Source organism: Panthera tigris, chromosome A1 (genome assembly GCF_018350195.1).
Source record: "Panthera tigris isolate Pti1 chromosome A1, P.tigris_Pti1_mat1.1, whole genome shotgun sequence".
Taxonomy (NCBI): Eukaryota; Metazoa; Chordata; class Mammalia; order Carnivora; family Felidae; genus Panthera; species Panthera tigris.
This window is the reverse complement of record NC_056660.1, coordinates 208,342,882-208,368,753: the sequence shown is the minus strand read 5'-3', so window position 1 is coordinate 208,368,753 and position 25,872 is coordinate 208,342,882. Positions and strand designations below refer to the sequence as shown.

The 25,872-nt window shown below is 38.6% G+C and overlaps 1 protein-coding gene across 1 annotated transcript in view; it reads right to left on the bottom strand.

The window, feature by feature from the left end:
* Nucleotides 1-15,654: 15,654 nt before the first annotated feature.
* The window catches only part of NUP155 (nucleoporin 155), a 72,456-nt gene continuing 62,238 nt past the window's right edge, over nucleotides 15,655-25,872 (bottom strand). Inside the window, exons 29-35 of the mRNA XM_007095462.3 lie at nucleotides 23,905-24,034; nucleotides 22,643-22,756; nucleotides 21,796-21,916; nucleotides 20,789-20,899; nucleotides 18,287-18,423; nucleotides 16,473-16,579; nucleotides 15,655-15,861 (exon numbers count right to left, since the gene is read on the bottom strand). Coding sequence (XP_007095524.1) covers nucleotides 15,723-15,861; nucleotides 16,473-16,579; nucleotides 18,287-18,423; nucleotides 20,789-20,899; nucleotides 21,796-21,916; nucleotides 22,643-22,756; nucleotides 23,905-24,034 — 859 coding nt within the window. The 3' untranslated portion in view covers nucleotides 15,655-15,722. The remainder of the gene's footprint in view (nucleotides 15,862-16,472; nucleotides 16,580-18,286; nucleotides 18,424-20,788; nucleotides 20,900-21,795; nucleotides 21,917-22,642; nucleotides 22,757-23,904; nucleotides 24,035-25,872) is intronic.

The following is a 25,872-nucleotide window of genomic DNA, read 5'->3' as shown; positions in this document are numbered from 1 at the left end:
ACTGTGGCTCAGCTGCGAAGCCTCTTTCTCCCTTGAGGATGCTACATTGCCCACCGAGGTTCAGCCACATCCTTTGTCTTTCCATTCTGTGCCTTTAAAATGGATGCTCTTGTTCTCAACTTCCCCAGAGCATGTGAGTTATATGCATTGAATTTGACAAAAGAGCTGAGAGCAGGTCTTTCCTTTCCCTATCACATTACCATGTTTTATTCTGGTGGGATCACACCCATATTGTCTTTTCCAATGACAGAAAATCTACTCTACTTTCACCTTTATCCTCAACTCCATGCTCATGAGATTTTTATCTTGAAATACATGCATATCTGATTCCTTGTTTCCACTAAGTCAGAGGACTTTCTCCTTCTCCTCCTCCTCCTCCTCCTCCTCCTCCTCCTCCTCCTCCTTCTTCTTCTTCTTCTTCTTCTTCTTCTTCTTCTTCTTCTTCTCTTTCTCCTTCTCCTTCTCATTCTTCTCCTCCTCCTCCACCTTCTTCTTCTTCTCCAGATAGGACTCCTCTTACACATATTCTGACTCTTCTCTGGATTGCTCCTGCATTGTGGCATATGGAAAAATGCCATATTCAGACTTTAATGTTTTGACTTTGCTATTTAACAAGAAATTTAGAATACACTTCTGTGAATAAAGCTGAACTGTTCAGACAGTTGTCTTGTTAAAGAATCAAATAATAATTTTACTTGGAGACTTGAAGCTGAAAATGAAAACTTCGCTTTAGGTGGTATCTATCTTCTACATAAAGAAGTGAATGCCACTGATTCAATGAATGGGTAGTGCACTGGCTTTTCACTGTGTCAAGGTGGCTAGGCTGAATCCCTTCCCTGTATGTTTCTAGCTAGAGTAGACCACAAGGGAGATTCTTATGGGAGATTTCAAGGGCAGAAGTGAAGCAGCTACCTTGTAGCTCACATGTCTGGTCCCTTACCTGCTGGCTTTGCAGCTGCTCTAACTTCCCTTGGATCCTCTTTCAAAGTCTCCAACTCCTGGCCCAGGTATAAGTATTTAGCTCCCTGAAGAAGGCCTCGGCTTCTGCAGGACATCAGTACCACCAAAGTCAGAAGCAACAACAACTAACATGGATTTTGGTCCATCCTCCTGATCTCCAGCTCATGCTTGTAGGGCCCAACGTGTCCTAACTGTCTTAGATTTTGCAGCCATCTTCCCATGCTGCCTGACTGCTCTATGAATTCAAGCTCCATATCTGACACAAAGAAAGAACCTTACAGAGACTGCTTAAATCAGTTCTCTTGATTGCATAATATCAAATTCCTGTAAAAATATACCACATACACACACACACACACATTTTCTAGTGCTTCTTTCTCAGAACCCTGCTATAATATGTAAGGCAATAATACTTTAATGAATATAAAATTACTTCCCCAAATATTCTTTAAAAATATAATTTCTGCTACAGTAGCAAAAGGCTACAGATGTCTCAGGTCTTACACTATCACACCGCACCATCCCGGAAAAAAAAATCTATTTCCCCAACCTGTGCTTCACTCCAATTGGAACAATTTAAGTCACGCATCCACTTTGAGTCAATCACTAGTCCTAAAAAAAAGAAAGAAAAAAAAAAGCATTGATTGGTTTAGGCTTTATTTAAGTGTCATTCATAGACTAATCACTGTGACAAGGTGAGTTGCAGGATTGCAGTAATAATAGCTAATCGTGGATTTTCCCTGTCACCTGACATGCGGCCATTTTATACTTTAAGTATGCTTCCCATTGACTTGAAAGATTAACGTATCATGTACTTGGACAGACAATTGTCCGGAAGCCATTTGGACAGTCTTCCGGTTCAACAAAAACTGTTAAACTGTTAAGGCATTGGTTAGAGTTGTCAGAGACAGAAGACTTTCTCATAGCAAGTACTGTGGGTCCATATGTCCTCTCAGTAATGGGGACTCAGCCTCTGATTTGTCTTCTGAGGCTCTACTTCAGAACAAGCCCCTCAACTGTGTAACCTGATAGGTGGACTGTGCGGGGATCCCTTGATAGTTTACCCAGCTGCTGTTTGGTCTTTATCTATAGACGTGTAACAGTTCTGTTGCAACATGCATCGTTTTAATTTCAAGTCCTAAATTCTCCTCTTGTTTAAAGAAAAACTGGAGTTCTTCTTTCTATTTTCCGAAAACCCATCAAAAGGGAAAGGACATCCCACACAGAGGAAAAAAAGTTAAGTCCAAAAGTAAGGCTGGGCCTAAATTCCCTGGCCATCAAGACAGAACATAGGAAAGAATATACATGCTTTTAGATAAGGTTTTATATCTTCACTGGGTGGTAAACAAGTGTGTTCACTTGGAGAAAACTTATCTGTGATTTGTGTACTATTCTGTATGTTATTTCAATTAAAATCAGTTTTAAAAAAAAATTTTTTTTTTAACGTTTATTTATTTTGAGACAGAGAGAGACAGAGCATGAACGGGGGAGGGGCAGAGAGAGAGGGAGACACAGAATGGGAAGTAGCTCCAGGCTCTGAGCCATCAGCCCAGAGCCTGACGTGGGGCTCGAACTCACAGAACGTGAGATTGTGACCTGAGCTGAAGTCGGACGCTTAACCGACTGAGCCACCCAGGCGCCCCTAAAATCAGTTTTTTAAAAATCATACATTGGGGTGCCTGGATGACTCAGTCAGTAGTAACATGTGACTCTTGGTCTTGAGGTCATGAGTTTGAGTCCCACACTGGGTGCAGAGATTACATACATACATACATAAAATGAAAATAAAAATCATATACTAAAAGCTAATATCCAAACAAAAAATTCTGACTAAAATAAAAAAGAGATTTATCAGCTCCCAGATTCACCTTTAAAGGATGAGGAGGATTTTGATAGGAAAGTGGAGAAAGATCATGAGTTCAGGTTTTTGGGGGTGGTTTTCTTTCTTTTTTCTTTATTAATTAAAAAAAAATTATTTTTGACAGAGAGAGAGAGACAGAGCATGAGCAGGGGAGGGGCAGAGAGAGAGGGAGACACAGAATGCGAAGCAAGCTCCAGACTCTGAGCTGTCAGCACAATGCCTGATGTGGTGCTCGAACTCACAGACCGCTAGATCATGACCTGAGCTGAAGTCAGACGCTCAACCGGCTGAGCCACCCAGGCGCCCCTCTTTATTAATTTTTAAGGGGACTAAGAAGACAAACTACTTGATTAATCTGAGGATGAGAAGTATCTTTTTCTCAGATGTTCTCTCTCTTTTTTTTAATGTTTTATTTATTTTTGAGAGAGCGGGAGAGACAGACAGAATCCGAAGCAGCCTCCAGGCTCCGAGATGTCAGCATATAGAGCCCGAAGCGGGGCTCAAACCCATGAACCATGACCTGAGCTGGTGTCAGATGCCTAAATCAACTGAGCCACCCAGGCGCCCCACTTTTTCCCAGATGTTCTGATGAGGCTTCTCATAGCCCTGAAAGGTTATCAGCTGATGCAAGCATGTGGTCAAAATGGCAAGCTGCCCCTAATAGAGGGAGAGGTAGCTGCTGCTACAAAGGAGAATCTCCTTAAAATCTCCGGGTTCCCAGTTTCAGGCTCAGGTTCATTCCATCATATGGAGTAAATGTAGGACACATTCAGGAAATGTAGCTCCTTGAGGCAGATTGTAAATACGAGGCCTCCTATGGGTGCGGCTGTTCTCCACACTGCTAAGATGGACCTAAGCAGTCAAGCCTGCCCTCCCACATTGCCCCATCTCAGCTAACTGACTGGACCCGGTAGGACTTAAGGCAGTGGTATGCTGGTAAATATTTAACCTGCTTTAGTGGGTGGGGAAGAAGCCATGATGTGTGGCATTTGCCAATTTTTGTACAGAACATTTTTCTACCATGACTGATATCAAGTTAAAGCCTGACATCAACTGGCTCATGAATTTCCTGAAAATGCAACAATTAGCTCTCTAAAACCAGTACCAGTGGCTTTAGCATACCACTGACTTAGTTATCCTGAGTGGGAGAACATCTCTTCTGATAGATTCATCAGAAGAAGGAAGATGTTTCTTTCCCATAAGACCACTTCTCCTCATATCTCATTAACCTAAATTGAGTCACATGCCCTGAATATAACATTTTTCAGATTTCATGACTCACAAACACTGTGAACGTGGGTGAGTTATCTGGATTGGCTTTTAGCTGTGAGGATCTAGTCTGCTCTGTGTTGGGGAAGGGAAGGTAGCTTCATGAAATTGGGTACCTGTTAGGAAAGTGAAAGAGAAAATGGATAGATTGAAAAATTCATTATATCAAGTAGCCTAATAATGAGATACCCCAAGTCAGGTTGCTATCAAGATGCTGAAGAACAGGTCATAAATAAACAAAAAATATCTATATAGTAAGTACCACATTTCATCCATCCTAAGATGCACTTCCCATTTTGCCATCTTAAAACTGGGATGACTTTTTAATTTTTATTTTCTATAATTTTTTTAAAGTTTATCTATTTTGAGAGAGTGAATGTGAGCCTGGGCAGAAAAGGGGTAGAGAGAAAGAGGGAGAGAGAATCCCAAGCAGACTCCATCCTGTCAGCACAGAGCCTAATGTGGGGCTTGAACTCAAAAACCAAAATCAAAAGCCAGACACTTAGCCGACTGAGCCACTCAGGCACCCCATGGGATGACTTTTACAACAGGTGTCAGACAGGTGGTGCTGTCTGACATGCCTGTGCTTCAAAACGTGCAGTGGCTGTCTACACCTCGGCAGAAAATTCCTGAGTTATTAGTGGAACACTTAGAAATGCCTCATCACCAACATTTGTGGTCGTCAGAAGTTGTTATTTGTCAGAGTCTGTGAAGAGTCTGGGATTTTACCCAATATACAAGCTAACAAACTCTTCTGTTACTATTTCATGAATACTGGAAAAACCCATAAGACTCCTGGAGTCAGAGACTTTCTCAAGGCAAAAGCAGTAAGCAAGAGTGTCAGTATAATGTCCATGAGGTTCCCCGTACCTCCCAATTCTCACAGGGCAATACAGGTAGCTAGAAGGATGAAATGTGTTGTGTTATAGGAGAGGAATGTTGAGCTGGGAGATTTCCCATTTTATAGTGAGTGGCAAGTAGGCCAACTCATTCCATCAGCAAACACAACCCTCAGACATAGCCTGGGTAGGGGCACATGGGTAGCTCAGTCAGTTAAGAGTCCAGCTCTTGATTTCAGCCCAGGTCATGATCTCATGGTTTATGAGCTTAAGCCCTGCTTCAGGCTCTGAGCTGACAGCACAGAGACTTCTTGGGATTCTCTCTCTCTGCCCCTCCCCTGCTCTCTCTGTCTCTAAATAAAAAAAAAAAAAAAAAAGGATGGGGCACCTGGGTGGCTCAGTCAGTTAAGCATTAGACTCTTGGTTTCCACTCAGGTTGTGATCTCACAATTGTGAGTTCAAGCCCTGCATCGGGCTCTGTGCTGACAATACGGATCCTGCTTGAGATTCTTTCTCTCCCTCTCTCTCTCTGCCCCTCCCATGTACTCTCTTTCTTTCAAAATAAATAAACTTAAAAAAAAATGGCCTGGGCAAAGAGCAATCAGGGCATTCTTGGCATGTCCTGCAAGGGCGTGGGACGTGCAGGTTCATGATGGATTGCCCATCCCATAAAATTGTATTGAAAAACACAGATCACAATATCTGAGTCCAAAAATAATTCATAAGTGTATGAGTGAGTATACAATCATTTTGGGAATACCTTAACCAATTTATTGAGCTGTTTTACTTCTTCTTAAATGGCAGATACACAGTTTCACCAGTTACAAGACAGAGGCATACTGTATGGTAATGTAATTTTTTGAAAGCCAAGTTATAAAACACTAAGAAAATTACCACGTTATTCATTGTATATTAAATATCACTCACCTTACGCCTGTGTAAGGAAAGGCTACCCACTTGCATACACATCTTGTATACAATGTCCTACACAATGAATATTTAGGTGATGATGATAATAACTTTACACAAGACATCTCACATAGTTCTTACTGCACAGCTATTAGGTCTTCACAAAACACACACATATGCTGCAGATGTTTATTAGCTGTGTGGGATGATTACTATTTGCTATTCGCCAAGTGAGAATGGATCGTCATAAACGTCTTCATCCTTGTCTTCATGTTGAGTCGAGTAGGCTGAGCAGGAGGAGAAGGAGGGACGGGTCTTGCACAGAGACACGGGTGTGGCAGAGGCAAAAGAAATGGAAGAGGTGGAAGGGGAGGTGGGAGAGGAGGCACACTCCGTGTAACTTTATGGAAATATTTTGTAATTTCTGTCTGACTTCTTGCTCTTATCATTTCTCTAAAAATATTTCTGTACGGCACCGATTCTTCTTCCACTGTTTGTTTTAGTTTCTGTGCCCATATCCTAGAAGGGTCCGTGTCATAAAAGAAGTCAAAAGCAGTCTTGAATAATCAGACCCTTCTTGCCTGATTCTTTAATGTCAGTTTGTTTTCTAGCATTGCTTCTTTTATGTCTTCCTCAAAATCTGGCACTGGTTCAGAAGCACTCCTCTCTGTCAAGTTGTTTTCAGTTAATTCCTCTGGTGTGATATCTATTAGCACTTGAATTTCTCCAAGATCTTGAAAACTTTCACCACCCACCTTTTTGCCATATCCAATATTTTTCATGATTTTCTTAATTGGTTTTGTTGTAGATCCTGTGAAATTAGGCACAACATCTGGACAGTTTTCTCTGGCAGGAATTTATTGTTTCGGGCTTGATGGCTTCCACTGCTTTTTCTGTAACAACAATAACATCTTCAGTGGGGGCATCCTCCCGGACTTTCATGATGTTCTCTTGGGTTTCTCTGCCAAAGTATTGATAATTCTTTCCATAGAATACCATGTGTAATGAGCCTCAAGGGTCCTTATGACCCCCTTAATCTAGAGGCTAAATTAGAGTTGTTGTGATTAGGGACAAGTAGACCACTTTGACACCTTCCATGTTGAACTCATGAAGTTCTGGGTGACCAGGGGCATTGTCCAATATCCAAAGAACTTTCCTTTGGAAAGTTCCTTACTGGCAAAGTACTTCCTGACTTCAGGGACAAAGTATCGATGGAACCAGTCCAGGAAAAGGGTTCTTATTGTCCAGACTTTCATGTTGTACAATGAAAAGACTGGGAGGGGCGCATGGGTGGCTCAGTCAGTTAAGCATCTGACTTTTGATTTTTGGCTCAGGTCATGATTTCATGGCTCATGAGTTCAGGCCCCATGTCAGGCTCTGCACTGACAGTGTGGATTGTGTTTGGGATTCCCTCTCTCTCTCTGCCCCTGCCCTGCTCTCTTTCTCAAAATAAATAAATAAACTTAAAAAAATAAAATAAAAGACTGACAACTAGTGTTTATCTTTTTCCTTCAAGTCTAGGGATTAGCAACTTTATATGTGAGTGTAGTCTTGATCATAAACCTGGTTGCATTTGCACAAAAGAGTGAATTTAACCTATCCATTCCTATCTTAAATCCTAATGTTCACTTCTTTTCCTTAGTAACAAATGTTCTTCGTGGCATTTTTTTTCCAGAATAAAGAACTTGTGTCTACACTAAACACCTGTTCAGGCAGATATCCTTTCTCCTCAATGATTTTAATGGCAGGAATCTGTTAACTCTTCTGCCTCTTGCTTGGCAGAAGCTGCTTCCCCTATTATATATGTTTAAGTTTTATTTTAAGTTAGGTAATCCCAACTTGAGGCTCGAACTACAAGACCAAGAGTCACATGCTCATCTGACTGAGCCAGTCAGGCACCCCTACCTTTATATTTAAGCCAAACCACTTTCTAGATTTATCAAACCAGGGGCGCCTGGGTAGCTCAGTTAAGCATCTGACTTCAGCTCATGTCATGATCTCACCACTCGTGGGTTCGAGCCCCATGTCGGGCTCTGTGCTGACAGCTGAGAGCCTGGAGCCTGCTTTGGATTCTGTGTCTCCCTTGCTCTCTGCCCCTCCCCCACTTGTGTCTCACTCAGAAAGCAAGCAAGCAAGCAAACAAGCTAAAAAAATTATCAAACCATCTTTTGCTGGCATTAAATTCTCCAGCTTTAGGTCGTTGTTTCCTTTTGTTCTAAGTTGTCATATAATAACTTCACTTTTTTTAAATAAAGAGTATTTTTTATGTTTATTTTTGAGAGGGAAAGAAGAGAGAGAGGGGAAGGGATGAGCGGGGGAGGGGCAGAGAGAGATGGGGACAGAGGATCTGAAGCAGGCTCCATGCTGACAGCAGTGAGCCCAATTAGGCTCAAACCCACAAACCGCAAGATCATGACTTGAGCTGAAGTCAGACACTTAACTGACTGAGTCACCCAGGTGCCCCTACTTCACTTTTTTTTTTTTAACCTTTACTTATTCATCCTAATTGAGAGAGAGAGAGAGAGAGAGCAAGGAAGGGGCAGAGAGAATCCCAAACAGGCGTGGTGCCATCAGTGCAGAGCCCAACAAGGGGCTCGATCCCATGAGATCATGACCGTGAGATCATGACCTGAGCCAAAATCAAGAGTGGGATGTTTAACCGACTGAGTCACCCAGATACCCTATGACTTCACTTTTTCTTGAATCATATGTGTCCAAAGGTATGCCTTTCTTATAGTAATCTCACGCCCAAATAAAAGCTGCATTTTCAATGAGATAAAAAAGTATTTTGCAAAAAATGCAAGGTTTTCATGCCTGCTGGTGTAGCTGCAGTGCTGGCTTCATGACTTTTCTTTTTTTACAGTGGTCCTTACACTGGACTAATTTATCTTGAAATGGTGCATAACCACAGTTGCAGACCTCACTCTATGGCACAGAACAAGCAATTCAACTTTTTCTTGTAATATCATGAATTTCCTTCGAGAGCCCTTTCAGCATCACTGGAGGCATTTCCTATGGGTCTCCTGGTGTTATTCAAGGTTTATGGGATCGCATAACCTAAATATGATGAAAAATGCACAAAGAACCATAAGAAATCTTTTTTACTGCATTGTGCAATTTACTGGAGAGACAATTGCTTGCATGATGATTAGTATCACTTGGCATTTTAAGCAGATACTTGCAACATTTGAGCTCACTGCAGTAGACACAGGTGAGCTACTAAATTATTACAGCAGTATAGTTTGTACTGCAGCTAATCTTATGCAGTTATGATTTAATACTGCACTTTGACGTTTGTTTACATCTTGACTACAAATGATGTTTGTCATGTACAGTCTAAGTGTGTGTGTAAGTTTTGATACATTTTAACTTTTTCTTTTAAGTTTACTTATTTTTTTTAGTAATCTCTACACCCAATATGTGCTTGAACTCAGGACCCTGAGATCAAGAGTCACATGCTCAGGGAGAGTGGGTGGCTCAGTTGGTTGAATGTCTGACTCTTGATTTCTGCTCAGATCATGATCTTATGATTCGTGGGATCAAGCCCCGAGTCAGGCTCAGGGATGAGCGTGGAACCGGCCTGAAATTCTCTCTCTTCCTCAGCCCCTCTCCCACTTGCACTCACTCTCTTAAAAAAAAAATTTTGTTTTAAGTCACATGCTCTTCCGACTGAGCCAGACAGCACCGCAAAACTTAACTTCTTATAATAGATTTGTGTACATTTTATGTAAATGCTAAAACAGTAGTATCTACATATATTAATGCATTCATAGCATACTTTTTTTTTATTTTTTTTTGGTTATATCTAGGTTGTGGAGTTCATCTGTGCATTTTTTCAAACTGTCACAGATTTCCCCAAATCTTCCGATATATTTATTGAAAAAAATCTGTGTAAAAGTGAAGTCCTACAGTTCAAACCCATGTTGTTCACGGATCAAATGTCTGTCTGTCTTTAACAGATCTGTGGTTTGCAAATATTTTATCCCAATGTGTGGGTTACCTTTTCATTTTCTTAATGTGGTTTTTAAAGAGATGTCTTAAATTTTGATGAATTTCAATTTATCAACTTTTTCTGATTCAGGTTTTCTGCATCCTAAGAACATACCTAAACAAAGATCACAAAGATCATTTTTTTTACTAGTTTCTTCCAGAAGTTTCAGTCTTACCTGTTAACTTGACATCTGTGATGCATGTCAAGTTAATTTTTGTATATGTTACAAGGTAAGAATGGAGGGTTTTGTTTTGTTTCCGTGTGGATATTTGTTTTGGTGCCATTCATTAGACTGTTCTTTCCCCCACTGAACTACCTTGGCACTTTTGTTGACAATTGGTTGCCTGTACAAGCGTGTGCATGTATTTCTGTATGCTTATTTTGTTCTATTGATTCATATGTATAATCCTTACACAAATGCCACATCATTACCTTGCTGTAACTTAATAATAGAATCTTGAAATCATTGGAATATGTCCTCCAATTTTATTCTTTTTCAAAACAGTTTTGGCTATCCTAGAATCTCTCAATCCCGTATAAATTTTAGGATCAGTTTGTCAATTTCTACAAAGCTTTCTGGAAATCTGGTTGGGATTGCTTTGGATCTATCAATTGATGTGTTATTAGTTCAGTCTCCCAACCCATGAACATTTTATCTTTCTCATTAGGGGTTTACTTTCTTCCAGCACTGTTTTATAGTTTCCATTGCACAGGTCTTACACATATCTTGTCAAAATGTCTTAGTGTGTGTGTGTGTGTGTGTGTGTGTGTGTGTGTGTGTATTTTTTTTGTGATCTCTACACCCAACCTAGGGCTCAAACTCAGGACCGTGAAATCGAGTCGCATGCTCTTTTGACTGAGCCAGCCAGGTGACCCTCTTATTTTATTTTAAGGCAGAGAGAGGGGGTATTTTTTCTTTCTTTTGTTTTTTTAAATGCTATTTTAAAGGAGTGTTTAAAAATTTTTAATTGTTGCTAGTATATAGAAATGCAATTGGTATGTTGACCTTGTGTCCTGTGATCTAACTTATTAGTTCTACCATTTTTTCCTAGTTAGTAGTTCTAGTATTTTCTGTATATTCTATAGAATTTTCTATATAATTGCCTGTCCATGTATTTATTTCTGCTTTTCTAATTTATACGTTTTTACATTTCTTTTGTTTGCCAAATTGCAATGATCAGAACCTCCAACCACAATGTGGAAAAGAAACATCCATATTTTGTTCCCAACTTCAAGGAGAAAGTTTTTGGTCTTCTACCATTAGGTGTGATTTTAGCTGTACATGTTTCATAGATGTCTTTTTATCAGACTGAATAGGTTCCCTTCTATTTTTTATTTGCTGAGAATTTGATTATGATATGCTTTGGTGTGATTTTGTGTCTGTCCTGATCTGGATTCATTGTGTTTCTTGGCTCTATGGGCTTATCGTCTTCATTATATATAGCATTAGGAAGTAAGTGGTAAGCAAGGTAGGTGGACAGATATAGTGGACTTATGTGGAATGCTGTGTGCCTAGCATTCAATTCTTTAAGAAAACACTTCTTTCCTGTTCTGTATACTTTGGGTGATGATCCTGTACCACCACACCCCAAGACTGAGTCCATGACTCAAGCTGAGTTAACCAGAACCTTTCCTAGGACTTCTCCATTGACTATATGTCTGGGTTAGAGTGAGGGAGATAAAGTCACTTGACACTCCCTGCATTCTCCCAGGAGGTATGGAGTAAACTGTCTGCAGACACAAAGAATAAACATGAAGAGAAGAGCAGAACTGACCTAGAGAAAGCCCTGAAGATATCAAGGCTCTGGAACTAGCCATGCAGAAGTAGGTTTATACTTGGAATTCTTAGTTTTGAAGGCTAATAAATTCTTCTTTGGCTTAAACTAAAATTCTTATTTTTGTTTTTGCCAACTGCAATAAAGTCCTAATGCCACACCAGAAATTTGGAATTTCTTCCAAGGAAAACGTGGGAGTATAATATATGTAGGTGTACATTTTGTTTTTTCAACATCTTTTCTTTCTTTTTTTTGAGAGAGCTTGCGTGCGCACGTCCCTGAGCTGGGGGAGCAGCAGAGAGGAAGAGAAAATCCTAAGCAGGCTTCACGCCCAGCGCAGAGCCTGATATGGGGCTCAATCACAGGGCTGTGAGATCATGACCTAAGCCGAAATTAAAAGTCGGACGCTTAACTGACTAGGCCACCCAGGTACCCTGCACTAACGTTAGTGTGGAAAAGGAACAAAGAAGGGGTGTCAAATTAGAGGCAGGAAGACCAGTTAGACATTACTGTAGGCATCCAAGTGAAGTAGAATAACCTCATTAAACCCTAAAAAACCTAAAATAGTGAGATAATTGAACAGATAAATGGACATTAAGAAAACAAACTTGCTAAGAAATTGGCGACTGGATTTGGAAGGAGAGGGAAGAATTTAAGGATACTACTCATATTTGAGTAGAAATTTCAGATGATAAAGACTGAGGTAGAAAATACAGGAGAGGGGCATCTGGCTGGCTCAGTTGGTAAAGCATGAGACTCTTGATCTCAGGGTCATGAGTTCAAGCCCCATGTTGGGTGTAAAGCTTACCTTAAAGAACAAAAAAAAAAAAAGGAAATAGAGGAGGAGGAACAGGAGTGGGCAGATTGCAGGGAGAGGAGTGAACACAGATCCAGTCACATTTTGACTGAGGAGCTTTGGAGGTCAACCAAATACAAATGTTCATCGCACAAGCAAAAACTCAGGTGTGGCCTGGAGATAATGATAATCCTAGCTCCTGCATGGTAAACTGATTAATCTTAAAAAGGGTTAGCATCCTGCTGATAGGAGCTTCCTAAATGCAAAAAGCGTAACTGAGGGCTTTAAAACAAATGTTTCATTTCAAGCACATCACAATGCAGTTTAGAAATGATGTTTAGAGGCGCCTGGATGGCTCAGTCGTTGAGCGTCTGACGCTTGATTTCAGCTCAGGTCACGATCCCAGGATTGTGGGATCAAGCCCAGAGTTGAGTTCCACACTGGGCATGGAGCCTGCTTGAGATTCATTCTCTTTCTCTCTCTCCCTCTGCACCTCCCCCACTTACACATGGGTGAGCTCCCTTAAAAAAAAAGTTTATTTGCAATAAAAAAGAAGTAAAAATAATAGTATTGTTAAATTAATATTTGAAGTATAGAACAAAACTAAATAAAAATAGATTACATAAGTTCTTACCAACTTTTAGATTTAAGTAAGTCTTCTACTTTAATCTTCTTATGAGGAAAATGTGCTTATTAGGAAAACAAAAGTTTGCAGAGTTTAAATGATTTACTAGAAGGCTCAAAAATATTCTGGAAAAAATGTTTTATTATTAAGAGAATTTAAATGAAAAAACTGATAGAAAAATGAAAGAAAATTATGTGCCCTTTCAAGACCTTTACATTTAATATTCCAGGTTTTCATTTTCTTGATACAACTGTATCACTTTCATAATTTTTCCTCTCATGAAAAAGAGGAAAAGAGGGCGGGAAGTATCCTGAGGAAGAGAATGAGCAATCTGTGATCCTGAGATGAAATGAACCATAAAACATAAATGTGGAGGAAATGCATGTGATGGGTAGAGAAGTGTGTTCAATGAACAAGTCACTAGAAAGTCACATATTTTATAACTAAAGAAATGTTGGACATACATCACATGCATTTCAGGGTCAATATCCCATATCTTGCAGTTACTCAAAATAGATTTTTCTCTTCTTTCCTGACCATTTTGCCACATGAAAATGATCTACCTAAAACAAATATGTCACAATCAAGATCTTCAGTGACTCCTCACTGCCTACAATGAATGCACTGTTTCATAAACAATGTTATTATTCATTGTCTATATGTTTAATAGTCATTATAAAGAAATGTGTTGAATACATACCAAGTACAAAATACACTAATACAGTAGATAAATGTGCCAGAACAATGCTATTCCAAGTTTGATCCAATGACCACCAGTATCAGCATCACATTACAGGTGGAACATTTATTTTTTTGAGGACACCAGGTGGTTCTTATGAATTAAAAGTTTTAGAAACACTGTTCTAGACAGTTAAAAAGGAGAGGACCTAATGTCTCTTAGGGGTCTCACTCTCCCAAGGGTATGGAAAACATCTGCTGAGTAGCTGGAAGTTTTATAAACCTCAGAAGGTGTTCTGTGATGAAAGGAACAGGGTTAAGATTTCTGATTCCTAAGGACCATTTAGCCCTGTTAGCTTTCCTTTTGAAAGATAATAGCTTTAATATTGTGAGTTGAGTATATTTAACATGGATATTAATGTGTTTGTGTGTAAATGGTCTAATTATACATACGTGTGTGTGTATACATTTTTTTTTCCAGGACTGGAGTCATGGCTAAATAACATTTAAGCAAGACTTTCATTTTAAGTAGACATGACAGAATTTTAAGCTTAGAAAATTGACAGTGTATAACTTAAATTTTACATATTAAAAAAACTAAAGGAACTGAAAGCTGAAGATTATGAGAGGTAGTGGTACCTATGTATGACATTTTGACAGTCCATTAAATATTATGAATTAGAAGATTATGGGAAAAAGGGAACTACATTCTAGGAGAATATGAAAAGGTCAACCCATGATCTTGGGAAAGTATAAGAAAAATATTTTCAAAATGTACTATAAAAATTGTTAGACATGTTTTAGTGACAATAAGCAGAAGGTGATTACTCTTGATAGCATAAAAGGTGAAAAGAAAGAAGTCCATGTTCCTGCTTTTTGTTAGTCCTGGTCATTCCCACTCTATTCTCCTCCCTTGTTGCCATGACTTTGGGGCACTTGGTTAAGTTTATTCCAATTTGTTGAAGGCTAAAAACTATATTCCTAACGATTTTTGCTTTATATATCGTATCTTGGGTAAAATTCATTTATTATGGTTATTGACTGGGGAGGGAGAGGGAATCAAACAGGGAGCAAATTCCCAGAATGATGCTTATGTGGCCATTTGGTGCATACTTTGAGAACAACTGCTTTAATGGAGTCAGTAATCAGTCTCAAGGACTGGTAGGTAGACACTAAAGGAAAACAGTATCTCTCTGTGTAGGTTTTTAGGGCATAGAACATTTGTTACACATTTGCCACCTGCTCAAGAAACAGCCAGGTACGTATTAATCTTTAGGAATTGTGGCAAAATTAGTAGCTGGAAAGAAAGTAGCTGGAAAGAAATTTCCTTTCCAAAGATGAACCCAAAACCTAAATAATTTTTAAAAAGAGACAGTGTTTATTTGCCTGTATTAGGATTGTTGTAGGGGCGCCTGAGTGGCTCAGTCGGTTAAGCGTCCGACTTCAGCTCAGGTCATGATCTCGTGGTTTGTGAATTTGAGCCCTGTGTTGGGCTCTGTGCTGACAGCTCGGAGCCTGGAGCCTGGAGCCTGCTTTGGATTCTGTGTCTCCTTCTCTCTTTGCCCCTCCTCTGCTCATGTTCTGTCTTTCTCCCTCTCAAAAATAAATAAACATTAAAAAAAAAAAAAAAGGATTGTTGTAGAATCCAGTATTATGGGACCTGCTCAGCTAGCCTATTTAAGTTTTGATATCCATATCCTTGGACTAACTTGAGAATGAATAGCATAAGTTCAAAATTTCTGCCTGCATTAAATTAAAAATAAGAGTTTCTAAATATTTTTTATTCTTGTGTTAAGATCATAGGTAATCTTAGTTCAGGTGTTTCTTAACCTGATTATTAAAAAACAAAATAGGAGTAAAAAATAATTCATCTGGCAAATGTACTGTTTGTAGATAGTAGCCACTTTTAAAACCACATTTCTATTAAAATTGTTCTTAGATTTACAGCACCTGATATCTGGACCCAGCTGAGCTTTTATTTTACAGATCAAAATGCATAGATGAAAATACATTATAATATTAATGAAGCCGTTCGAGTTTAGCCTGAAGAGATTTAAAATTTCCTGTGATGGTTTGTACTGCTACTGACGAGCTCATAGACTGAAGCTCAACCAGATAACCACAGATAGCATCCAGGGACAGATTTGTAAATCTTCTCCTGTAAAAGAAAAGATACCTGATCAACTATCAATACATTCAGAAACATTTCCTCTCCCCTTTCTCACACGGGAGTTTGCTTTTTTTTCTCCCAAGAAACATTTCCTCCCATAAGACTTCTCTCCAACTTCTGCTAATTTTAGTACAGTCCCACAAAGAGCAAGGATTATAGGATTAACTAAATGATAAATAAATGAAAACAGACAAGAAATGCAGGAGATAGGTGAATTACCACATAGCCACCATTTTCCTTTGGAAGATTATTATAATGGGAAAGAAGCAATTAAGTATGACTCCTAAAATGAAATTATTTACATTTTTTTGGTCTTTTCAAACAAATATACCTTGAAATGACCAATAATATCACAAAGACATAACTGAACTACACTAAGTCACTAATTCAAAACAGAAGCAGTGTAGAAGTAATTCATAACTCATATCACTTTACCTATAGAAAGGATTTAGGACAAGGCTTGAAAAATGGTAAAAACTCTAACCTTTTATACATGCTAATTGGTATCATTCAACTAGTCAATCTCCACATCTTCCTTCATTCTCTCCAAGTTAGCTGCCCAGATACCTATTAGAAACATTTGAAACGGTTATAGTTACCTCTCACAATTTAAAACTTGGCTAGGATTCTCAACATATCTTGCCAATAGCACATGTATGCAATCCAAAAGGTGCAGTGGCTTCTTCATTCTGTTCCAGAATGGATCCTATAAAGAGAATATACATCATGAGTTATAAAGCAAACTGTGTCAACTGATTTTTCTTTTCTTTTTTGCCAACTGGTTTTTTAATCATTTATGTTTCTCTTCTTGATAGCTGTGACATCACTTTTACTTTACACCTATGCACACTTAGTCTGATACTGTAAATAAAAGACTAAACCAGTAAAGAATCTTTTTAATTAAAAAAAAATGTTTTTCTCATTTTTTTATTTGAGGAGGGGGTGGGGAGAGAACAGAGAGAGAGAAAGAGAAAATCTCAACCAGGCTCTATACTCAGCACAGAGCCCGATGACCCTGGGATCATGACCTGAGCTGAAACGCTCGACTGACTGAGCCACCCAGGCGCCCGTGCTGAAACCAAGAGTTGGACACTCAACTGACTGAGCCCGTGAACCAGTGAAGAATCTTAATTCTAGTTCTAGTCTTACCAGTTACTAGCTATGTGACTTGAGCCCTTGTCAGATGTAGCAGAAAATGGGGATACTACTACTTGCTCATTTCCCATCGTAGGCTCATTGTGGGGCTTAAATGAGATATACAAGAGCCTTGTAAAGCACTGCATAAACGTTTTGATGGTGCTACCATAAAAGAATGATATATACGTCAACAAGATTTCATTTGGATCTTTTATCTTAGGATAAAAATTAGAAAATACATAGTCTGATAAGGCTCAATGTGGTAAGAAAGATTTTTATTTACATTGAGGTATAACTGACACCTATTTGTTTCAGGTGTACATTGTAACGATTCGCTATTTGTTTATACTGAGAAATGATCACCATAAATCTAGTTACCAGGCATCACCATCACAGTTAACAAAAGTTTTCTTTTCTGGTGGTGAGGAAGATGTTTGGTATATTTTAAATGAAGTTATAAGGAATAAATACACTGTTATTTTATTTTGTTAAAGTAAATGGTAATTCTTTTTTTTTTTAAAGGTTACAATTTACTTAAAAAAAAATTTTTTTTTAAATTTATTTTTGACAGACAGAGAGAGACAGAGCACAAGTGGGGAAGGGGCAGAAAGAGACGGAGACAACAGAATCCGAAGCAGGCTCCAGGCTCTGAGCCATCAGCACAGAGCCCGATGTGGGGCTCGAACTCCCGAACTGTGAGATCATGACCTGAGCCAAGTGGGACGCTTAACCGAATGAGCCACCCAGACGCCCCATTAAATGGCAATTCTTTATGGGTTTAGCCTATTCCACCAAGAGTAAAGCAAATATAACTATATTTACTAATATTATCAAATATTTTATTTTTATAATATAAAGCAAAACAACTCATTATCGGTTTTAGAAATCTAAAGTATGATAATTTATGTTCAACAAATGAAGCAAATTTCTGATCGATTTTATCATATGAGATATAAATAAAAATGCTCTCCCTCTTTTATCCAGAAAATGTTCATTTACCTTAAATAAAATTATTTCGGGCTGACTGGTTGGGTCAGTCAGTTAAGCGTCCGATTTCAGCTCAGGTCATGATCTCCAAGTTTGTGAGTTTAAGCCCTGTGTTGGGCTCTGTGCTGATAGCTCAGAGCCTGGAGCCTGCTTCAGATTCTGTGTCTCCCTCTCTCTCTGCCCCTCCCTTGCTTGCACTCTACTTCTCCCTCTCTCTTAAAGATAAACATTAAATATAATTTTTTAAATTAAAAAAATATTATTTCATTTTATTTCATATTTTCCTTACCCGTGACTTGAACAAGTGATCATATACTTCCAGTAGCCTAGGTAATGGCACTCCAATTTCATTCATTGTCTGTATTACAAAACCTACATCCCAGTTCAAAGTACAAACTTGCTGTTCTAAAAACTGCACAATAAAATCTGGAGAGGGAAAAAAATCAGAAATTAGAATTGTTAACTCCCTCCCCACCCTCAGCTTATTGAGCTATAACTGCCATATTACATTGTGTAAGTTTAAGGTATACAATGTGATGTGATACACATACATATTGTGAAATGTATACTCCAGTAAGGTTAGTTAACATGTCCTTCACCTCACATAATTACTATTTTGTTGTTGTTATAGAATTGGTAATTCCTGATACTAAAAAGTACGCCTTATTCTCATTTTTTACTACTTGTCATAAGATTGTAACAATAACACTCACATTCATATTTATGATACTTAAAATCTGAGACTGACCAATGTGAACATCCATGGGCAAGAGGAATCACCGAAAAGGCTGCCACTGAACCTGCGTCTCCTCTAGTATTTACCATACAAAAATTTTGCATAGGTAATCAAAATTCAAAAGCCCTAAACTTCTAGTTTGAAGCCCTCAGAAGTTTGTCATTGAAAGATGGACCAAAAAAAAAAAAAAAAAAAAGGAAAGAAAGAAAGAAAAAGGACTCTTCTACCCTAAACTTCGTTGGGCTCAAAAATTAAAAATCCAAGTCAGTGGGTGCCAGGGTGTCTTTGTCAGTTGGTTGTCTGACTCTTGGTCAGGTCACGGTCTCATGATTCACGAGTTCAAACCCTGCATTGGGCTCTGTGCTGACAGTGTGGAGGCTTCTTGGGATTCTGTCTCCCTCTCTCTTTGCACCTCCCTTGCTCACTCTCTCTCAAATAAATAAACATTAAAAAAAAGTAAAATAAAAATAGAAATCTAAGTCAAAGCAGAAATACCTCAAAAGAAATTATGTATAACGTGGCCTTTTTAAAATTATTAAAATTGTTAAGTTTTAATTTTGTCTTTATTTTCCTCATTAATGAAATATCATGGCAGTTTCAATCTATACTTACAAGAAAAATGGCATGACTATAATGGTTTTATTTCTTGACATCTTCAGGGAAGAGGTCCTAAATCAGAGATGGTCTATAAACAAGTCTCTATCCTCATTTAAAAAAAAAAACAACAAAAAAGGGGCACCTGGGTGGCTGAGTCAGTTAAGCATCCGACTTCAGCTAAGGTCATGATCTCACAGTCTGTGAGTTCAAGTCCCGCGTCAGGCTCTGTGCTGACCACTCAGAGCCTGGAATGTGCTTCAGATTCTGTGTCTCCCTCTCTCTCTGCCCCTCCCCTGCTCATGCTCTCTCTCTGTCTCAAAAATAAATAAAAACATTAAAAAAACAAAAAAACAAAACAAAACAAAAACCCACAAAGAAAACAAACAAACAAACAAAAAACAGGGGTGCCTGGGAGGCGGAGTCAGTTGGGCGGCTGACTTCGGCTCAGGTCATGATCTCACAGCTCATGAATTTGAGCCCCATGTTGGGGTTTGTGCTGACAGCTTGGAGCCTGGAGCCTGCTTCGGAATCTGTGTCTCCCTCTCTCTCCGCCCCTCCCCTGCTCACACTCTGTCTCTCAATCTCTCTCTGTCAAAAATAAACATTAAAACAAACAAACAAACAAAAAACAATTTAGGGGTGTCTGGGTGGCTCAGTCAGTTGAGCGTTTGACTCTTGATATCAGCTCAGGTCATGATCCCAGGATTGTGGGATCGAGCCAGACATTGGGCTCGGCACTGAGCATGAAGCCTACTTAAGATCCTCTCTCTCTCTCTCTCTCTCTCTCTCTCTGCCCCTCTCCCTGCTCGTGTGCACTCTCTCTCTAAAAACAAAAAACAAAAACAAAACCCAATTTAATGTTATGTTGTGAGCACTTTCCTGGTTCTCAACATTTTTCAAAAACACTAGGTGCTTAACATTCTACGTTATGGGTGTATTTATGTTAATTTACAGTTGAAGAAAACATTATACATTGGCAAATGGCTAACAATTAAGAGTCACTACATAGATAACAATTATTGTCAGTATATTTGGATAAGAAAGGGGTTCAAAACTGCATTTTTAACACAACTATCTACTATTTTAAAGAAAAATATGTCCTCAGTATAATAGACTGCAGTTGAATTAATCACAGATTGCCCATGCAGAAAAACACCAGCCACTTTTCTTTTCTCCTTGAACTTGCATAGCGTTACCAACAATATAAGCATAACAGTTTGTTAGCACTATTTCCAGATAGATATATAAACTTGGAAGGTCAAAGAAAGTTTCCTATCTATTTATCAACAAATTTCTGCTATCTTTGGAAGTCTTTCTGGAGAGGCAGAAATAAACTGCTGAGCTAAACAGCAACAAAGAAACAATTCGACTCTGAAGAACATTGCATTTCCACTGCAATGAAGAAAACCATCAAAAGAAAGCAAAACACCTCTGATAGCACTTAAGGTTATTGCTTACCTAAAGGAAAGAAGCGAGGTGTGCCAGCATAAATTTTGCCAAGGAGCACAACCTTGAGACTAAGAGCATGCATTCTATCCGAGGAGCTCAACGTCACACTTTCATTCAATTCTGCAAGAAAAAGACACGCCATTAGAGACCTAAATTGTTTTTTAATGGGAAATGTTTAAATTGGCTATTTTATTCTGTTTCAAGGTACAAATGCCCTAGAAATGATTCTAATATAATGAGCAGATACTGGGGCGCCTGGGTGGCTCAGTCGGTTAAGCGGCCGACTTCGGCTCAGGTCATGATCTCACGGTCCGTGAGTTCGAGCCCTGCGTCGGGCTCTGTGCTGACAGCTCGGAGCCTGGAGCCTGTTTCAGATTCTGTGTCTCCCTCTCTCTGACCCTCCCCTGTTCATGCTCTGTCTCTCCCTGTCTCAAAAAATAAATAAAACGTTAAAAAAAATAATAATAATAAAAAAAAAAAATGAGCAGATACTGTGTTTCTGTTAGTGTTTGAAATACTCTTGTCTTACCAGGGCGTTCGTTACAGGATTCTGGGAAAGTGTCTCAGAATCCCTTATTAAGAAGTACAACCACAGAGGCTGCTGACTGGCTCAGTCTGTTGTGAGTCTGACTCTTGACTTCGGCTCACATCATGATCTTACAGTTCTTGAGTTTGAGCCCTGTGTCAGACTCTATGCTAGCTGTGTGGAGCCTGCTTGAGATTCTCTGTCTCCCTCTCTCTCTGCCCCACCCTAGCTTGCGTGCACCTCCCTCTCTCTCAAAATAAATCAACAAACATTAAAAAAAAAAAGTACAACCACAAAAATGACACATCCTTTTCTCTGAGAGCCCTCTCCAGTATAAACTGAGGTCATTCTCTGGAGGACCACCCTTTGCCATGTCTACGTACCCTCCACTCACCCTCTACTCTAGATACAGGAGAGCCACTAGCAGCTTGCATTCCTCTACCAAGTCACTAAATAATGTATGCTAATATACCCATAAGTGAGCACTTACCTTTCTCTATGATATCTTGCCAAAGTGTCTGCACCAATATAGGGTCTGAATAACCAGCACAATGAATTATTGCAAGCTTACACTCTGCAAGTTTAAACGGGTCAGCAAATTCCCCATAAAGCTGTCAGAGAAAATGTCATCATTATACATGCAACCAGAGGTCAGCAGTCAGAAATTAACAGTGATGCACTCTTTGACAATTAAAAGTAATCAAGGATTTTATTCAAAGTTCCTAATACATGATACAAAGACATGATGACATATAGCTGTCATAACCCCCCGATTAAGAATGGTGAAGACACGGTAAATACATTTAAATAGATTTCAACATCTGTGCCTTTTTCCCCCCTTGGCTGGCAGGGAGATACTGCAATGATATTTCTTTTATAATTAGTGTTGTCTAAACTAGGGTTTCCAAAATCTTGGAAATACTGACAAATCTCAGAGTGTTTCACAGTATTTGGAGAAATGTTCAAGAATAATTGAAAAAGGAATTGCTCAGAAATACAGAGTGGGAGAGGCTTGAAGATACAAGGAAACATAAATTACTTTTCCAAGACAAGAAACAAGGCCATAAAATAGATGGCAGGAATTTTAACAAAGCCCCATGTGAGGCTGATAGATTTTTGGTAGAAAATGGCCTGCAAAGAGCAAGTAAACTCTTCCTAAGAGTAAGATACCACAGCAGTGATTTGTCAGCCCAGCAACATGCTCCCAAGAATGGCTTATCTTATTTTGTGGAGATAGATTAATCTTTCCCATGAAACACAGAGTAGAACACAAAAGAAACAAGGAATCTGTAGATATTAGGTGACTGCTAGAGTAATTCAACTTGCTTTTTTATTACCTTAGTTATGTCCATTAGTTCGGAATCCAGCTGAGAAATTGCATCCTGTACTGAAGAATGATGGGAATATTGCCTTTGTAGTGTCTCTTGTATCTGAAGTTGGATCCTAGCAACCTAGTTTGGATTAAAAAAAAGCAAGTCTTATGTTCTTTATGATAAATCAACAAGTACTTGAAGGAATGATTCCTAGTATCTGAGTTTAAGTTTGTTAAAGTAAAACTAACGTATACAAAACAGCATAGTGACTATAGTTAATAACACCATAGTGCATATTTGAAAGGTGTTGAATAGATCTTAAAAGCTCTTATCACAAGAAAAAAAATTGTAATTATGTATGATGATAAATGTTAACTAGACTTAATATGGTGATCATTTTGCAATATCTAAAAATACTGAATCATTACATTACACATCTGTAATATGTTAGATGTCAATTACACCTCAATAAGAAAAATGTGTAAATAAAGACCTAAGAGACCAGCAACTCTTCATCACAACATAAAAGATTTCAAAGGAAGTATACTGTGGCAGAGAGCCTATGCTACCTCTAACATTCGTTCTTCCCATGACTGTAGCCAGACAATACCTACATTATACTTCTCAACTCCTTTGCAGGGAGATACGGTATAAAATTAAGTTCTCTTCAAAGGAATGTGAGTGGAAGTAAAGTATGTCACTTCAGGGTTTAGGTCTTTAAGAGAGTGAATATGCGTCTTACATGTTTTTTGTTTTCTAACTCCCTTTGAGAGAAGAAAAAGATAAGACCATAGGAGACAACAAAGCTGTAAAATAGGGTCTTGAAATCAATCAAGTGGAAGAAAGCCAATGGCCAATCAGGAACACCCACTCTGTGGATATTTGTGAATGACGAATAAGCTTTTGTATTTGGACCATTATATACTTCTGGGTCTCTTAATTAGGGCAGTTTAACCTACTCTATTTCATATATCTACTCATTAGCTTCCAGAATAGATGGTAATTGTGATATAATGTCCTTGGTGTTGGAACAGTTGGAAAAAACCTTCAAAACTGCCACAGAGAAAAAATTTTAATTACAGTAATGTGCTGTGACCCAAGTGCTACAGACTTAAAATCTTTTAAAATATTTATACCTAAATATGAAAATAAACACATGTAGGCAGAAGAGACTAGAATAATGCTGACTGCTACTGACCTGTTATTGACTGGAAGGAAGAAGGAAAAATGGAATAAATGTGGCTACTGATCAATGCAGACAAAGCTTAAGTATCTTTAGCACTTACTTCCATTTTTTCTTCTAATTCATGAAGGAATTCACCATCTGCGGCTATTGATGAAATGGCAGTGGAACTTTTGGCACTAAGAATGGCTCGAGCAATGTACTCTAGTCGCTGCTGAAGTGAAATTTCTGTGCTGGGAGGAAAAACTCTTATTTTATTTATATGAATTCCTAAGGATCCAATATACAAATATATCAATTATGACACATTATTTTTTATACACCAAATGAACATAAAAGGCCATTTAAAACTTGAAAAAATTATTACAGGATTTCTAATAAAAGAGATCTACAATTTAAGGCATCAAATAAAGAAATACTTAAGTTTATAGCCAAAAAAGTTACATCCTATTTTAAAACTTTAATTCAGTATATTAAAACTTGGATTCTTCTAAAACTAAAATTAAGGAAAACATTCTTGATTACTCCTCACATTCTTCGCTTCTCTACCTGAATATGGCCAATCTACATGTGATCATCCACAAAACAACTAGATTGACCTCTTTTTTTTTCTTTTTAATTTTTTTTTTTTTTTTAACATTTATTTTTGAGACAGAGAGAGACAGAGCATGAACAGGGGAGGGGCAGAGAGAGAGGGAGACACAGAATCCGAAACAGGCTCCAGGCGCTGAGCTGTCAGCACAGAGCCCGACGCGGGGCTCGAACTCACAGACTGCGAGATCATGACCTGAGCCGAAGTCGGCCGCTCAACCGACTGAGCCACCCAGGCGCCCCTAGATTGACCTCTTAAAAACAAACATCCGATTATGTCACATGCCTTCACCCACTCCTTCAACCTCTGCTCCTTCTACTTGCTCCCTTGTTCACCATCTCCAAGCCAATGACTTTTTTTTGTACTCTAAACACGATAAACTTGAATCGAATAGATTGCCTCTGCAGAGACCATTGCTCCATGCCTGGACCCCTTCCTCTGTTCTTTAACAGCTGCCTATCCGTGTCACTTAAGAATCAATTTTTATGACAATTTGTGAGGCCTCCTCTGACCAATCTTAACTAGAGCAGCTCCTCACTCTCGTCCTCATCCGGCAATTTCTACCATACTATCCTATTTTTATTGTATTCACAGACCCTGAACTTGCATGCACGAAATCTACCCACTGGAATGGGAGCTCCCTGGGAATAAAAATGGTGTTTATGTTTCTCACTACTCCTTGAACATACATCACTGGTGCTCTGGCTGGCTGGCTGGCTGGCAGATGTCAGAAAGCCCCAAACATGTATCCATCTCCATGGTTACCATCTTTAGTCCTTTCCAATCCCCTAACTCTATCAGATGTGGTTCTTTGACATTATAAAGTGACTTGGCATTAAAAACAAACACGCTAATTCATTTGGTTGGTGGGAACCTCTCAAAGCAACCAGTATTAAATGTAACTTTTGATATCCCCATTACTTTCAATTTGAATCAGGAAAAAACTAGCTTTTCCTTTCAGAGATCTCAAACTGTCCTTCTGTATAACTATGGCTTCCATATTTTCTCCCTCCCTGCTCCCCCCTGCAAAAAGCAAAAGGGAAAAAGAATTAAGTCCTTTCTCCCTTCTATCTTTCAAAGTACAGGTGTAGAGGACAGTTACTTCGCACTCACCATCTCTTAATGTTGCACATAAAGGACTATTTTAGGAGTCTGTTTAGTACATTTAGAACCCATTTCTGAAGGAGCTTCCCTTTCTTTCCCCTCTCATCTCTAAAAAATACATACTTGAATTAAACATATTAAAAGTGGTAACATTTCTAAATTACTTAAAATAGAACATTCTATAACTACAAATTTATTTTTTGCAGACTATATATACAAAAAGTATAGTGATAAAAAGTAACATTATAGTTGGAAAGATATTTTATTGTGGAGAGAGATGGTAAGCTGAGAGGTAAATTGTGGATGGACAGGGTATCTCACATGAGGAAGAAATTCGGTTACATTGTATTATGTATAATGAAAATATGGATAACA